General features: G+C 43.9%; 1 protein-coding gene across 14 annotated transcripts in view; it reads left to right on the top strand.

Moving 5' to 3' along the window:
* Positions 1 to 17,471, top strand: part of cacna1ab (calcium channel, voltage-dependent, P/Q type, alpha 1A subunit, b) — a 122,286-nt gene that overhangs the window by 37,998 nt on the left and 66,817 nt on the right. For all 14 annotated transcript variants that reach the window (XM_084373863.1, XM_084373871.1, XM_084373875.1 and 11 more), the window contains exons 4-15: positions 9,417 to 9,508; positions 9,701 to 9,853; positions 9,951 to 10,138; positions 11,709 to 11,812; positions 11,972 to 12,087; positions 12,220 to 12,264; positions 12,695 to 12,787; positions 13,194 to 13,388; positions 14,801 to 14,913; positions 15,586 to 15,698; positions 16,290 to 16,421; positions 16,517 to 16,589. In XM_084373863.1, coding sequence (XP_084229989.1) covers positions 9,417 to 9,508; positions 9,701 to 9,853; positions 9,951 to 10,138; positions 11,709 to 11,812; positions 11,972 to 12,087; positions 12,220 to 12,264; positions 12,695 to 12,787; positions 13,194 to 13,388; positions 14,801 to 14,913; positions 15,586 to 15,698; positions 16,290 to 16,421; positions 16,517 to 16,589 — 1,417 coding nt within the window. The remainder of the gene's footprint in view (positions 1 to 9,416; positions 9,509 to 9,700; positions 9,854 to 9,950; positions 10,139 to 11,708; positions 11,813 to 11,971; positions 12,088 to 12,219; positions 12,265 to 12,694; positions 12,788 to 13,193; positions 13,389 to 14,800; positions 14,914 to 15,585; positions 15,699 to 16,289; positions 16,422 to 16,516; positions 16,590 to 17,471) is intronic.

Raw genomic sequence — 17,471 nt, forward strand, 5'->3', positions numbered from 1 at the left:
ATGTCTGTCTCTTTAGCGCTTTCTTCATCAGCTAGTTGGCTTTATCTGCCTAGCGTGTGTGCTGAGTTCGTAGTGTACATTGGGTTTACCAGAACTTTTCTTGTTTAACCAGCTGTCTGCAGCAGCTGGCAACAAGGTTGATCAGAGAAGACAGACAACCACATGAAACTTTACACTCAAACATTCGACTATGTGACATGTGGCCTGCGAGCAAACACCCACCGACACGCCGAGAGGAAAGACGCACACAAACAAGGACACAGAAGTCCAGACGTCGTGTCCTCATGAGGTCCAAAAGTCATGCTGGCAGGAGACGGAGAGACAGGTGGGCCAATCAGCCGGCTCGGCAGAGAGAGGGATGAGTACGAAGGAGAGAGGTGAATGGAAAAACTGGAGGAGGATTATAGACACAGGAAAGAATGACGTGGGTGAACAGGAGAGAGGAAAAAGATGAGTGTTGATATAATTAAGGGACAGCGATGGATGGACGGACAGATGGGGCAGGACTGACAAACAGCCACTTTACCAGAGAATTAGGTTAAAAGTTCAAACATCTAATAATACAAAGTGACAGCAGATCAAACTTCCCTCGCTCTGTTGCTGCTTTTACCTTTTGTGCGATTTGACAGAAGAGTTTGGGGGCAAATATCCTCAGCAACAAATTCTTTATTTCTTAATGATACCCGCCTAAAATGACAATGTCTGCGTTACTTTGTTAAATCCAGAGATGAAGGTGCTCTTGTGCCAAAGACTTCAGCTCTGAACCCTTGCAGTGTCCGGAGGGTGCTTGTAGAAAAGCATGCACAGTCAGCAAACCTTCCCTAGATAAATAAAGGTTAATAAAACATATGTGATTTAAAGACAGAAGGGTGGATGGATGGATGGAGTGACGTGATGGAAGAGAGAGAAAGGACTGACCGGACTATCCCTCCTCATCAGCCACCTTCAGTTCTCCTCATCCATCCTCCACCTGATCATATATGAAGACACATTTTCAAAAAAGCAGAAGCAGGAAGCGAGGGAGAGCGAAGGAAAGGTGGAGAAAGAAAGGAATGAAGAAGAGAAAATGAGGGAGTTTGGTCGGGGGTGGAGGTAGAGAGAGAGAGAGAGAGAGTCCATCAGCTGAGTGTTAGCACTCTGCTGAGATCAGCAATAATGTAAGAGCGAGAAAATGAAGAGAGGGAAAGGAAGAGGAAGGGGGGATGAGGATGGAGAATGTGGTCAGAATGAGAGTGCTTCCACCCTGCCTCTGCCAATGAAAGCTTCGGCAAAGCAGGAGACGGAACGAAGGGCTGTAAAACAGGAGAGAGGGATGAATTGAGAGATAAAAAGAGAGGTTTGGATGGAAAGGAAAAAAAGAAAACTGTCTTTGATGAAGTGAGAGGGAGGGGTCTGATGACATAAGCTGGTGGAAAAGATATCCCAACCCCAGAGGTGATGGAGCCATTACAGTAACCCTCCTTCACCTCCAATCCCACCGCCCATTTCTCTCCCCACACCCCCGTGCACCTAACAAATGGGCTCTCCCAATAAGGGGAAGTGATTGGGGCGTACCACCTCGGTGGCGGAGATCAGGGGTAAGCGGTGACATAACAAGTCGTAAAATGCTGCTTAATGTCCCGTATCTATAGACAGAGAGGGAGATCGGGGCTGGTGTGAGAGGTTTGGTGCTCAATTTGTCCTGTGAAGTGTTTACTGCCTTTACTACGTCCATGCCGCCCTCCAAACATTTGTAGACAGGGCGGAGAGTACACCATGACTGCAAGGTACGAAGGGCAGGACAGCCAATGAAGTTGAAGGAAATACTTGTGTCTTTAGAGATCGTCCCCCCGAGAAAACGACACATTCAGATGTTTCGGGAAATCTGAATTTTGTCACTATTTCACTGTTTTTACATGCACGATGCTATTTGTTTATTTCTTATATCGTGTTGGAACATATTGTACAAATTCCTATACTGTGCACCGTGTCACACTGGAAGATCGTCCATCACGTGTGTGTGTGTGTGTGTGTGTGTGTGTGTGTGTGTGTGTGTGTGTGTTCGTGAGGGGGGGTTTGAGGGCTCAGTGGGAGACACAAAGGGGACAGGAGCTCACACTGTGATGACACATGGTACTCCCACACTATTTCCACATAAACCACGTGCACACTCACTCACACACGCATACACGCACACGCACGCACACACACACACACACACACACACACACACACACACACACACACACACACACAGCTCATGTCAGTGGCTGGAACTGGTCCCAGTTTGTTGTATGTTGTGTGTGTTTTTACTATTTTTTGCCAAAGAAGCGGCACTGTGAACGCACACACATGGTCTTTGACACAGGCACATACATGTTATGTATGTTTATAACATCAGATATGTTTTAAGGATGAGTATCAGTAAACATTAGGGATGTAACACAGAACACAACACGGTACACAGAAGTCAAGGATCGGTATGTACCTCAGTTTTGGGGTCACAGTTTGGTACATTGGTAAATAAGGAATAAAAAATCCTAAAAGTATAAGGTCAGATTTCTACAACTCCTATGAAAAGCTGCTCAGTGGCGCTTGAGGCCGACAAAGCTCGACTTCATAGGTATGAAAATACCCGGATCTTCAGTGTTGTGCAGGCTAACTTCTGATTTAGCGCCCAGCTAACTTAAATAGGGATTAAAATGATTGAATCGTGTGGCTCTCATAGACTCAAATTTGAGTCTTTTAAAAGCTTTTAGTATGAAGCAGCATTTCAGTAAACGTGTTTTCAGCAGCAGCAACTTAACGACGCTCCTGAAACAGCTGAAAGTGAACACGATGAAACAGTCAAACACAGCAGATGTTTATAAATACAAACAGGACGAGAGAAACTAAAGAGATTCAGTCAGAAGCTACAAAAGTACTGAGAGCTGAACACACTGACGTTTAAAGACATCTTTCTCTTAGGTTTCCTGCACAGACCTGAGTTGAGCATCGATTTGAGGGGTAGACCGGTGCTTGTTACGGGTTGGTTCAGTCCTGAGACGTCACCGCAGCCTGCTCTGAAGCAGGTCTATCGCTAAATGGAATAAATGGAAGTCCTGGCGGTGTTTTGGCTCTTCTGACAATTACAATGATTTGACCAATCAGAGTCAGAAGTTAAATGATTTAGGATTTTTTAAAGACTTCCCATATAGAATCAGACACAGATATCTGATTATATATGTTTGTGTGTGTATGTGTGAGTTATGTGTCTGTGTACATGTTGTAAAACACCACAATTTCCGTGCTCACACACCAGCAGCAGCAGAGAAAGTGGGTCATCCATACTACCTGGGCTGCGCTGCATTCGTCACTGTCATCAAATCCTCCTCAGTGTGTGAATCTGTTTGTGTGTAAAAGGATGCACTTGCACTTGTTTGGTCAGTGTGTACGTGTGTGTGTGTGTGTGTGCAGGGAAGTTATGCTTGTGTGCACATACTGTATGCTTGCACAATACACAGGAGCTGCAGAAGCTGCTGTTAGAAAAGGGTGTGAGAGGGTAGGTAAGGATAACGTGTGCGTGTGTGTGTGTGTGCATGTGTTGAGTGTGTAGGTGGACGGGTGAGTGGGAGATGCGGGGGTTTGAAGGGGTTGAAAATCAATCGCTAGGAGACCCACTTCCCATCCCCGTTGCTGCGGCAATGCCGAGATTCCATCAATGAGCCGGGGCTGCGTTGCCCTGGCAACGCTTATGAATGAGAGCAGGTCGGTAACCGTGGAGACTCGGCGAAGAGAGGAATCGCCGGTTGCCATGGCAATGCCATGAACGGGGAGAGACCAGGCAAAGTGAAGGTGGCGAGTGACCTCCCGAGATGTCAGGGCCATCAATCACCATCATCGTCGTCGTCTTCATCAATCATCATCATCACACACACATCAGTGTTTGTGGACGGTAGTTTTCTATTGGTGGGTTTCCTGTCGCTAAATGTTTCTGTTCTGATATTTCGAAACTCTTCTCTGATCATCAACAGTGAACTGGAGGGAGGTTTGATGATTTAAGTGAGCGACCGTAGACAACAGCAACGGTTATATTGGTCTAATCTTTCATTTTAAACCACGAGTAACTACTCTATCCTCACAGTACCTATATGATTTATTTACAAGTTGTTTTAGTGAATGAAGATTTAAATAATCAAGTTTTTTTTAAGTAAGTAAGTTTTCAAAGATTCATTAAACTGTTGGACTGTCAGATGGCTTTGAAAGTTGGGGGACATATGGTCGTATCTTTACATCAGAATGTTCCTTTTTAAAATGAACACAAGGACCAAAAAGTGAAACATTCAAAGTGCTTAATGTATCAGTTTTTGGACTTTATATTATATTACATATGAAAATGTATGTAATGTTTTATAGTGCTAGAAGTATATGAAACTCCATAAGACACCCTTCGTCTTCACTTCGTCCATTATTTTCGCACGCTAAAACACCTAGTTGTGCATTAGTCGATCAAAGGAAAATTATTTGCCAACTACATTGATAATTTGATTTATTGTATCGGTCATTTTCAAGCAGATTCGCCTGTTATTAAAAAAAATTGTTAGTTGCAACCCTATGCAGAATACAGCTCAAGAAATAAGAGTTCAGGTACAAGACAGGAAAGGCGAATAGACTGTTAGTATATTATAGCACAGTTGAAAGTGTGTGTGTGTGTGTGTGTGTTTTACAGGTTGATTGTTGGGTGTTTCCCAGCAGTGAGATCCTCTGTCATCACTGTCCAAACACCTTCTCCCTCTGCAGATGAAACCCTCCCTCTCTCTCTCTCTCTCTCTCTCTCTCTCTCTCTCCCTGGAGTCTCTCTCTCTCTCTCTGTCTGTCTACCTCTCTCTCCCTCTCTCCTTGGGGTTTCTCTCTCTCAGCAGTCTAATCTCACACTTTTGACACTCAGGACTATCACTCTCTTTCAATCTGCTCACTCTTGCTCTCACTCTCCATCTCTCGAGGGATACTCCATCTCTTCCCCTCCCGGTTTATATTTCATTAGGGACTCTCATCTCTAACGTCTAACGGTATAATAAGGAGAAATCTCCTGTACGCATTTTTGGAGTATCCCTGTCATTTAAAGGAGGGATTTAGATCACACGTCGTAGCTAAATAAGAGGGAAATTGTCGGAGGCTTGTTAAGACAAGAGTTTTAACCTGCAAGTTTAAGGAAACCAACCAGCTACAGCTCTATGTGCTGTATTTTGTTTAATCATAAATACTAATATATACTCTACAGAAACAAGTAGCATCTTCTGACAAGACCCAGGTTTGACTCTGCTAGCCTGGCCTTGTTAGCCAAGCGCCCAGGAACATTGCCGGACTGTTTAGAAGAGCTGCATGACTAAATCCTTTTTATCCCTGTTTGAGTTAGGGGAGGGCTAAACCAGAAGTTAGCTGGCTCAGCAGGCGTCAGTCTCTAGTGCACACTCTCTGGGACCAAAAATACGGAAACTATATGAAGATCTGGGTAATTTCATAGAGGACGTTTTTTGGCGTCACGCACCACTCGTGAAATTTTTTTGTAGGAATGAGCAGGTCTCTGCCTCCGATTGTTATATCCTGTTTCTGCCTAATACACCCATGGTGTTAACAGATGATGCTAGTAGTCTAGCTAAACAGTTTGACAGTCAAAAGGACCAACTTCACTCTAGAAAATTGCAAATTACATACATGAACTAATTGGAAAAAGTAAAAAAAAAAAGTTTATTTGAAACTGTAACAACATAATTTACAGAGAGATGCTAGCTGGATGAAGCCGGCTGAGATGTTAGCCTCAAGAGCATTTCTTTAATCCACCTCCTAGAGCCTGTTTCTGTCTTTAAAACCTGATCATTTCCAAGTCTGTCACAACTAAACTCAGTTTGATGAAGGTTACTGAAAAGCCTACTGAGGTAAAAGTTGGGCATTTTAAGAGTATAGCTTTGTTTGTGAATGCAGCAGCCTTGCTTTGATTAATTATTTCTTTCTATCTCTTGCTCGCCACTTTTGGAGGATTAAAACATGAGAGTATAAAGACACATTTACAAAACATAATTATTATACTCATCATAACAATAGTTATAAAGCTTTCCATATCCTATTTAGCCTTTTTCTCTTCCGCTCTCCTGCTCCCTGGTCCCTCTTGTTTTCCTCCTCTCCTCCCATCTATCTCTCACCTGTTCCTCCTTTACACTCTTGTTGTTGTTTCACTGTTTGCCTCTCTATTACAACCCCTCCCCCCCTCCATCCCCATCTCAACCTGGCAGCACAGTCGCTGCTCCCTCTACTGGCCACCTCGGTGCACTGTGGGCAGGTTCAGCCGTTGCTAAGGGTGACTGCATCCTGGAGGTTTTGGGTTGTCTGGCAAAAGCGGATGGTTGCCGTCTCGCACGGATGAATATTGAAGCTCTGCATTCAGCCCGTCGAACGAGATGCACGGGGAGGAAAAGCAAAGCAAAAGCAGTGAAACGGGACAAAAATAAACAGAGAGCAAAAGAAGGAGAGAAGATGAACGTCGGAGAGATGGAAGAAGAAGTCAGGATTTAGATTCATGATGTCAAAACAGACCCTTTGCTCTTTCGGACATCCATTTACTCACTCTGAAAGTGAAAATGTATCTGAAGTTCAAGTAGCGAGATACAAAAAATACAAATAATCAAAGTAGAGTCAGAAGTAGAAATGTATTAAATAATGAAAGCTGTCGTTTGTGTTGGCAATTTACTGGAAAAAACAAGAATATGAACAAAACCGATCGATCACAATGGGCAGAAAACAAACAAAAGATGAAAAAAGTAGAGTTTAAAGTCAAACTTCACCTGTGGATCACATGCAGAGTTGCTTATTCACCCTGTTGTGCGCTCTACATAGTGACCGTGTCAGGCTCTAATCTCTGTGTGTCCTGTTGGATCCTTTACTGGACCTGAGGCGGTGTGCTTATTTTTGCTGAGGTCCGGTGTTTTTACAGGTCTGCAGCGTGGCCTTTAGCCGTGGCAGTTAAAAAGCCATTGAGGGAATGAGGGGCTTGGCTGCCGGTACCGTGTCTGTTAATAAATGACCTCTTACTGGAATTAGCAACCAACCTGGAGAGAGAGGGACGGGGGAGGAGGGCGGTGGGGATGAAGACGAGCGGCGATAGATCAGAAAGAGGGATGGAGGGAAAAAAAGAGATGACAAAAGGGAAAATTTATCTCAGTTCATACTTACTGTCTGGGCCCCTTGTTAATTTTCTTGGCCTTTCCTTTAGCTCTTAGTGTTACGTGGCTATATAGATGGTCAAATGCATTTCCATCCTGCTTTCTCATGCCTTTTCCTTTCTTAATTCGAATCCACAAATCATACGCCGCTATCAGGGAGACTTGATTTAAGGAGCAGCTCTCCTGTGTGTCGGACAGATTCTCATTTTCTAATTGCATTCTGTCTTTTCTCTTCTGTAATTGCATTCGAGGGCTGAGAAGTTGCACAAAGTTGGGAAGAGATATGATAAGTGATGATGATACGTGTGACTGGTTTACACAGTCTGCTGGATGAGATTTACACTTTTCTGTTTCTGACTGTAGAGCAGATGCACATAGCTCACGTGTGATACAAGAAAGGTTTTGATGGTGGAAACTAATAATTACAAGCAGCTGCCATCAGCTAGTAAGCTCAGGTAACAGTGTAGCTACTGTAGCTTCAGTTCTGACTAACTGGATAGGAGCTGCAGGCTTTTAAACTCTGTGTGGGAGTGTCCTCACAGAGTCGTTAAGGACACGTGTGAGCGCTGAGTCTCAGAGTCGTTAGGGCCACTTGTGGGTCGTTCACTTAACCGGCCTTCATGTGGGTTGCTAGGGCTAGGTGAGCCCAGGTGTGAATGGTTGTTAGGCTGTCTGGGGAGGGAACTCATCGTAGGCGGGTGATAAGTAATGTCGTAGGCCACCTCCTCTGTTCAAAGACGGTCGTTCCAGTTTGACATAGATGGAGTCTTTTGTCTTCTCTGGCCAAGATGTTCACATTGTTGTCCTTAAAGGAGTGATTTTTCTCCTTCAGATGTAAGTGGACAGCAGAGTCTTGACCTGAGGAGTTGGCTGCATTGAACAGCATAAACAAACCTGCCTTCAGTTAACTGATGTCACCTCTGTAAATTGTCTTGAAGTGCAGCTTAAAGGAAGAAAAACACAAAAATATACGTTTTCTCTTAATCATCATGGTTCTTCTAATGATGTCTGACTTGAGGTCAAAGTCTGCCCGTCTCTCGAGCTCCTCCCCTTAATTTCTCTCACTCCTCCTCCTCAGAACATCCCCTCTCTACGCCCACGCACTCTCCCCCCCTCCCCCCTCGTGTTGGACCGACCCAGCCTCCCGCCCCCGTACGAGACAGAGGATGGAATTTTCCAACCTGTTTCTGGCCGACTTTACACCAGAGCTTCTTGATACAAGACGCATACTGTGCCACAAGTACAGGACATGTCTCTGAAGCCAAGACATGACAAAGACGGGGAATAAGGGACTCAATCATTCCCAGTTTTAAACGTACTATACTTCTCTATCAACTGTTAAAAGGGCCACGTTATCGTCAGATTTCAAATTGCTTGGTAACCTACAGTGGCTTTAGTTTGCCAGGATCAGATCAGGTTTTTAAGTTTTGAGCACAATTTTAAAAACCCTAGTTGTTTACAAGATTTACAATCTCCTATCAAGGTCCATTTTCTCACTTGCTCTGGAGGTTTTGACCTCTTCCAAGGCCCAGCTGTCCCCCTGTATACTCACAGTACCAGCCACCTAAATACACCTGATTTCTTTCATTAAGATCCATCAGTTATTCCCAGAGAAATAAACAACAGTGACGAGAAGAATAAAAATCCTGGATCTGTCCCTTTAGCCACCAAAAGTTATGCGGTCTATTCTGGGCCGACACCCATCCTCCATCCAAGTTTTGCGAAACTACCGTTCTGTAGTTTACGTGCAGTCCTGCTGACAAACCAACCAACAGACACAGATGAAAACACGTTTTTCTATTTCTACGTCCACAGTAAATCACTGAGTCCGTAAACACGTTTTAAAAAATTTATGTATTTCATGGTTTTCGGCAAAGGTTGAGGCGAAATGGCTTGCTAGCGCCCCCTGGGACTGCTTTTACCTACATGTATGAAATTGGGTAGACATGTGTATCACACCTAGACCTACAAAAAAGTCTCTTGGTGCTACGACCTAAACCCAACAGGAAGTCGGCCATTTTGGATTTAGTGATCATTTTTGGCGATTTGCAGGTGATTTACAATAAGGAACTCCTCCTACAGCTTTCATTTAATTGTTTATTTTTTTCCCCACCATTAACATTCCTGTACCTTCTCTCCATATGTGTGTAATCGAGCATGTTTTAGCAAATTTAATGAATTTGAAAGCCTGTTGAACTTGCTCTCTGTTTTCTCTCCCTCTCTCTTGCTGTCCCTCTGCAGTATTTTGTCGTCAGTGGGGTCTCAGCTCGACCTGAGGACGCTACGAGCCGTCAGAGTGCTGCGACCACTGAAACTGGTGTCTGGGATTCCCAGTAAGTGCTGTGCTTTGTGTGTCTTTGTGTGCACGCTGCCCTGGATGTTTTAACTACAGTAAATGGCTAAAAATGAACGACCACAGATGAGTTCATAGTAACATGCAGTCTACATCTATGGTTCAGATGTGTCGTTGACTGACGATGCCACAAGTTCCTCCTCTGATTGTTTCTGTGCGTTGTGTCCTCCAGGCCTGCAGGTGGTGCTCAAGTCCATTATGAAGGCTATGATCCCCCTGCTGCAGATCGGCTTGCTGTTGTTCGTGGCCATCCTCATGTTCGCCATCATCGGCCTGGAGTTCTACATGGGAAAGTTCCACGCCACCTGCTTCGATGAAGTCACACGTAAGAAAAAATTAAGAAAAACTTGGATAGGGAACATGATGTGATTGTTAAAAGATTTTGCTTTCTGATCCAACATTATCTTTCTCTCTTTAAACAGGCGAAGTGGTGGACGAATTACCATGTGGCACAGAGTTGCCGTCCAGGTTGTGTCCTAACGGCACGGTGTGTAGTGAGGGCTGGCTCGGACCAAACTACGGCATCACCCAGTTCGACAACATCCTGTTCGCCGTGCTCACCGTCTTCCAGTGCATCACCATGGAGGGATGGACAGATATGCTCTACTTCGTGAGTTAGCCCGTCCAGTGATCCAAACTTAACGTTTGGTGTTAGCAAAGTCGTGATGTATTTATAGTGAAGAAGACCCTCGAGGGCGCTTTATAATGTTTTTAGCTTCCATAGCGGCATCCAAGAGGGCACTTTTTCTGCGTTTTTCTGAACATAGGGGCACCGAGTGGAGCGATCAGCCCCGCTGAGTCCACGAGTGCTGTGTTTAGTGGTTATTCACCCTTGCACCATTCATGTTTCGACGTATTTACACTTGCGTATATTTAACTGACCAACGTAGTGCGCTGCCAGATGACGTGTCAAAATTAGAATTTCATTGAAATGAATGAGAAGGCTGCGCTTTTCAGTGATGGTCTGTGCATACATTTTTACCTACGACGAGGCTCAAACTCACTGCAGACCTCTGTTGTTAGTTATGCTGTCCACGCCCACCGAGAATCTGCCGTCATGAACCACAAATCTTCTCCCCCAGTTATCACAAGTAGCGATGTTCTTCCTGTTTTTCTCTGATGTGTATTAGGTTTGAACTGTTTTTTTTAGCACACTCAAGGACTGGCAGCGGTGGGTGGGTGTGGAGTTTGGTGATTGGCTTGAATTTCATTCAGCTAAATGAGGCATAAAGTAGTTTGAGATTTGATTCAAAACACCATTTATTTGTCCAAAAAGCCATTTTCCAGCCCCCACTCGCTTCATCATCCTCTGTTCGACTTCCTTTATCCGTCTTCTCATCTATCCTTTTTCCTGCCTTTCGGAGTCGCTCTCCTTCTCTCTCTCCCCGCCTCCTTCTCTTCCACTCTCTATTCTGGTCCGTCTCGCTCTATATTTAACATCTTTTCTGATGGATGGAGGCTGACTTCCACTCTCACACAGGCAGTCAGGAGGAAACCAATGAAAGTTTAATAGAGAACGGGCTGCTACCGCCGTTCCATGCGGTATAAAACCCTAACAAATGCACACAGCACTCCTGCGGCAGATAATAATCAGCTGATAGTTCCATTTAGGCGTTACACAGGTCGCAGAAACACGATATCCTCCGCTAAACCTGATTTCTCTCCTTGTCAGCTGGGTTTGTTTAGTGAAAGAGGGGAAGTGCCACAGTGTCAGTCAGTTTTTGTTGCTGTTGCTGTTGCTCACCAGACACCTCAGTGCCATCCGTGTTTGTGAGAGCCGTTGCTGTAACGTAACACCGTGCACGGTGGGTGTCTCTGCAAACACAATGTCTCTGCATCCAGGTCAGCCTTTAAAGAAATAAGTTTAGGAAATGGGTCACTCCTGAGCCAGCATGTCACGCACACTCCAGCTCTGCTTGGTTCTCCTGCAGTACAAGAACATTGGTAACATCTGTCAGCTCATCTTTGTTCCTTCAGTTAGTGAGCTGTGTTTTTATTAACCAGGTAGTTTAATTAAACTGACAGATGACGGATTTTTTGCGGTTACGAATCTGTCTATAAGAAGAGCAAAGCTGCATTAAAAGTGAATTTGATTCATTAATCCAAAAGACATTTTTATATCAGACTATCAGTAATAACTCGCCTATCTGTGTCTGTCCGTGTTTGTTTGTCTCTTGCAGAGTAACGATGTGGAGGGCAGTGCCTGGAACTGGATGTACTACATCCCCCTCATCATCATCGGATCCTTCTTCATGCTCAACCTGGTGCTGGGTGTACTCTCAGGGTATGGTCTTCTTTTACTGTCTGTGGACACTCGCAGTTATTTCTTTTTTAAATAAAACACTAAAATAGGTATTCTTGCATGATTTATTTTATGTGTATCGTTCATTCACAAAAGAGCAAATTGAAAATGGCAAAAACAAATGACAAAATGTGTCTGCAGTGAATTTGCCAAAGAGAGAGAGCGAGTGGAGAACAGGAGCGAGTTCCTCAAGCTGAGGCGACAGCAGCAGATTGAGAGAGAGCTCAACGGATACCTGGAGTGGATCTGCAAAGCAGGTCAGTGCACACTGGCAAACACACTCACACACACACTGCTCGTTCCCATGTATAGACATACTGAATGTGAGAAAACCAAACTAAATCCTGGTGCGGCGCGCTAACGGCTTCCTGTCTTATTATCCTGTGCAGAGGAGGTGATTTTGGCTGAAGACGACGCCACAGGGAACTTTGATGGTAACTGACCTTCCTCTCTCTTCTTTAATTGTATTGTAAACTTTGGCAACACAGGGAAAAAGCACCACGCTAATGACATTCATGCAGTCAACTGAAGACGGAGCTACATAGAGAATCCACAGTGACAGCTTGTATCATGAGGAAATTTGCACAAATCCACCAAGATGCATGGCTTGTTTTTTTTTTTTTGACGCTCCTTCCTAGAGGAGGAGGACACCAGACACTGTAGACTGCCAAAGCATCTTTAAGCTAACTGCTATGCATGACACAATATGACTAAGCAACTCCAGAATGGCTCGGTTAAATGTGCAAATGTGTTGTTTAGCACAATACACCTACAAGTGACAGACTGTGGGAAGGACAAAGACAGTAACATTTGAGAGGTAGACGGGCGAAAGGAACAATCCTTTTTTTTTTTTTCTCACGCTAGGTACGAGGCGAAGGCCAACCATCAAAACCAAAAACAACAAGACGGAGCTGCTGAACCCTGAGGAAGGAGAGGACAACATGGGGGATGCAGTAGGTAAGAAAAAAACAGAGGGATGGAGACGTGCGAGCATAGAAAGTTTTTATCACACCAGTGATTTCAGCTCCAGGTCATGTGATCAGGTGAGAAGTTTCTGTTCTTTTCAAGGCGCTTTTGTTTGTTAAATGTGAGGACATCTGCAGTAAGAAACAACAAAATACAAAACCTTCTGGGTACCTCAAGCCAGAATTGCAAAAAAAAAGAAACTTCTACACCACAAGGCCAGTTATAAGGATGAACGTTGAGGTGATACTTCCTGCTGCCGACTGTCAAAAAGAGCAGAAATGATTAGCTGATGGTGGGGTGAATGTCATCTTAGGTTAATGATGAGCCGTATGTCCTCTAAGAGTCGGGGTGGTGATGGGTCAGTCGACTCGATGATGGACTGTCATGTCTCCTCCAGGTTTCGCCCGCTCCAGTATAAAGAGCGGTAAGGACGGCAATTACAATAAGACGGAGCGACGGATGCGATTCTTCATCCGCAAGATAGTGAAGACGCAGGCTTTCTATTGGACGGTGCTCTGCCTGGTGGGCCTCAACACCATGTGTGTGGCGGCAGTGCACTACAACCAGCCGGAGCTGCTCTCTGACTTCCTCTGTGAGTAAATTAACAACATGCAAGTACACATTTACACATCCACACGTACTGTACAGCAGTTTACTATCATTAGTAAACTGACGGCCCTGACTAGTGATGTATTTTGTGCATATTTCATATTATATTCAAGGTATAACCCAAATAATGAATGCTATAATTGCAGGAAGATTGTGTAAAAAATAGTTTTCCTGATATTTAGTATATTAGTATAGCGTTTGTTTTTTAAGAGCATACGGGGGCGTTTTAAAGGATTATACGTAGACGATACTGATGTTTATATTTCAAATATTAATCAGTGTTATTCCAAGGTGTGGTCAAACACAAACACTATGAATATTTGCTCTATTTCTTTTTAAAGCCTGCACAACAGCGCGACAGTATCTCTTTAATATTTACATCAGACGTGTGACACAACATCCTGTTTTTGATGCTAACTTTAGGACAGTTTTGTTTAACCGAAGGAGGAAATGACTGTTCCTTTGTGTCCTAAATTCAGCTGAATCCACAGTATATTTTACAGCGTCCACACACACCTTACCCCCAATCTGAATCATTTTCTTTTCACACTTCAGATCTACTGTTTTCCGCCCACACGTGCAAACAACGCATTTACAACTTTATCTCCTTTAAATAGCAGGAACATGTTGCTTTTTCTCTGATAACCAGCATCTGATCCATCATCACCTTCTTTTACATCTTCCTGTTGAGGATGAATAAATGTTTTTCACTTATTTATTTCATTTTGATGATGTCGGCTTGACAATATAATCACTGCAAAGAAACATTTTAGATATGAGACATTAATATTAGACCTTGTTGTCTGCAGCTTGAGCTTTGTAGCAGCCGAGACTTGTAAGAGTTGTAACTACTCACCTGAGTCAGTTATTTACAGTGATGCACACTTGCTGCTGTTGACATGACCAGAAACAAACACACACACACACACACACACACACACACACACACACACACACACACACACACACACACACACACTCACACTAGGGCCTCAGCTCGTTGGCCCTGGCCGGTGTCCAGTGTCATTAGCATATGAAGCTGTAGCTGCTGATGGAGTCCATTCATCACCAGACTGTCATACACTGCTGGGCTCACACCACTATTGACTTCCACTCATTTCACTCTCTCTCTCTCTCTCTTTGACTCTCTTTACCTTCTTTTCCTTTGATTTTCCTCTCCTCTCTCACTTTCTCCGTCTTTTTATCTGACTTCATCTCTCTCTCTTGCGCTTTGTATTTGCCTCATCTACATTTTTCTCTCCCGTTCCTCCTCGACCTCACTCCCTTTCATTTTCACCTTTCTCTGTATTTAACCTCCTCTTTGCTTCACTCTCCTCCCTCCCTCCCTCTCTCCTTTCCTTCTCTCCTTTCCTTCTCCCCTTCTCCTCCCTCCAGTCTATGCAGAGTTTATCTTCCTCGCTTTGTTCATGTCCGAGATGCTGATCAAGATGTATGGCCTGGGCACCAAGCCCTACTTCCACTCCTCATTCAACTGCTTCGACTGTGTGGTGAGTGCACACACACACACACACGCACACGCACACACACACACACACACACACACACACACACACACACACACACACACACGCACACGCACACGCACACACACGCACACACACACACTCTGTAGCTGAGTGAAAAAAACAAATTATGCCCATAACTATCAGGTTTTGATGACAAATCCAACACTCCATTTAATCAACGGATTTTGAGAAATAGATTTTTCTCGTGTTGCCGTGCGACAAATGAACAAAGAAGCGGATTCAGCCTGGTGCTGTTTGTCACCAGCACATGTGCAATAACTGCACATTGATCTGTTCACGCTGACATAGTTACAGAGGCTTTATCGGCAGGTTACTTCATATTATATGCTGATGTGCAGAACATGGACGTCGTGTAATACTGTGTTCAGTCAGATGGCAGTGGGTGAACTCGGCTACAAAGTGTTTTTTGTTTGTTCTTGGATTGATTTTAATGTTTATTAATCAGAAAATGCTAATAAACACCTCATAAAAAAGCTTATATAAACTCAGACTCAAACTTCTAAACTGGATTCAGATTTTAAAACATTCTCATTCATCACCCATTTTCCCCAAAACAGTTAAAAATGTTGTCAGACACCCTGAAACTTCTCAACAGCAGCTGACGGTGTTGCATTCGTTTGTGTGCATGCTCAGGTGATCGTGGGCAGCATCTTCGAGGTGGTGTGGGCCACCATCAAACCGGGCACGTCGTTCGGGATCAGTGTGTTACGAGCTCTGCGACTGCTCCGCATCTTCAAAGTCACAAAGTAAGTAACTCACTCACTCACTCATCTCACTTATGAACACATGAAACAGTGATGATAAGAAGGATCGTGATGACAAACTGAGCTCGTGGTGCTGATATGAAAAAAAAAGAGTTTGGAGTTTTAATTTGAAAATCTTTTGGACCATCCAAACTGTCCAAACTTCGACGCTCCTTCAGGAGAACTTTAATTGGATTGGGCTGAAGCACATCGGTCTGTTGCTCATTTGGACAAATCTCACTTGGAAAAAATGAGTCTTGAACCCTCTGTGGGGTTAGCTAATGAAATCATGAAGCTATATTTTTAGGGTGGCTGCCACCAGGGTGTAAGGGTCAGTCCTCTATACAGTCTGAGCTGGACAGTAAGTTAGCATTCCTGTTACTTTCTTTTAATTAGAGCTCTGACTCTCAGACTGAACCGAGCCGGCCTTGACCAGAACTGACCCGACTCTGTGGCGTGTTTAATTAATGGAGGACGGGCCACAAGTTTATGGGGCCGTACTACAAATTGTACCGTATCTAAAATACCTCTGTTACCTCTGTTTTCCCTTTTTTAATTAATCTTCCTCCTCCTCCTCCTCCTCTTCCTCCTCAGGTACTGGGCTCCTCTTCGAAACCTGGTGGTGTCTCTGTTAAACTCCATGAAGTCCATCATCAGCTTGCTGTTCCTCCTCTTCCTCTTCATCGTGGTCTTTGCCTTGTTGGGGATGCAGCTGTTTGGAGGACAGTCAGTATCAGCATGAACTAAAAAAACCAAGCTCACATCATTATGTTTCTGTCTTCGTACGTGTCATCTCATTTCTTTTCTTTTCTCCTCCTCAGATTCAACTTTGAAGGCGGGACCCCTCCCACTAACTTTGACACTTTTGCAGCAGCGATCATGACAGTGTTTCAGGTAGGAAGGAGACACTTATTATACATTTTTATATGGTGTTATTGGTATGATGTGGCCTTTTTCATGAACATAATAAATGATTTAATGTCCAAAACTCCTGCTATGACTTTCTTTTACATGTTCATTTGACACCAGGATAAAAACGAACATTATTAGTTTGGGTTTGATGTCAGTTTTCTTCACTGTTTATTTGAATCAATCACGATTTATTTTGCTAAATAAATTCCAGAGTGTCTTTGTAAAAGCTGCCCTTTTTGCAAATGTGGCACCAGTGAGTTAGTGTGTTTTCCAAACGGCACACTCATACACACTCACGTACACGATCGGGACAGCTGAAGCCCTTTTTTATTCGAGAGTGAAATTTTTTAACGACGTCCATTGTTGTCATGTCATCGGTTTGTCAGATGAGTTGTTCAGTTCTGACTGCGGTCTCCGTGTTTCTGTGTTCTCTGTACTCACACGGGCAGACAGCTTTTGTAAAGAGCCGTTTGTGTTGTTGTATTGTTTTCTGAGTGACTCAGAGGACAGCTGTGTGTGCGTGTGTGTGTGTGTGTGTGTGTGTGTGTGTGTGTGTGTGTGTGTGTGTGTGTGTGTGTATACAGCCACGATTTACAGAAAGTTGTGACACCGTGTGAAATGTAAATAAAAGGATGCAAATCCTTATCCAATTGAATACAGTACACATACACTCGTCACAACTTTAAAAATTTGGCCTCATTATCAGATAAAAGACCAGTGTGTAGGATTTAGTGGCATCTAGTGGGGAGGTTGCAGATTACAACCAACTGAATACACCCTGTTTCGCCCTCCCCTTGTTTAGAAAAACAAAAAATTAAAGGGTTTTAAAGTTTTCACGTACAGGCTTACATTCACTCGATCTTA

The sequence above is a fragment of the Pagrus pagrus genome (genome assembly GCF_965226575.1).
Source record: "Pagrus pagrus genome assembly, chromosome: 2".
Lineage (NCBI taxonomy): Eukaryota > Metazoa > Chordata > Actinopteri > Spariformes > Sparidae > Pagrus > Pagrus pagrus.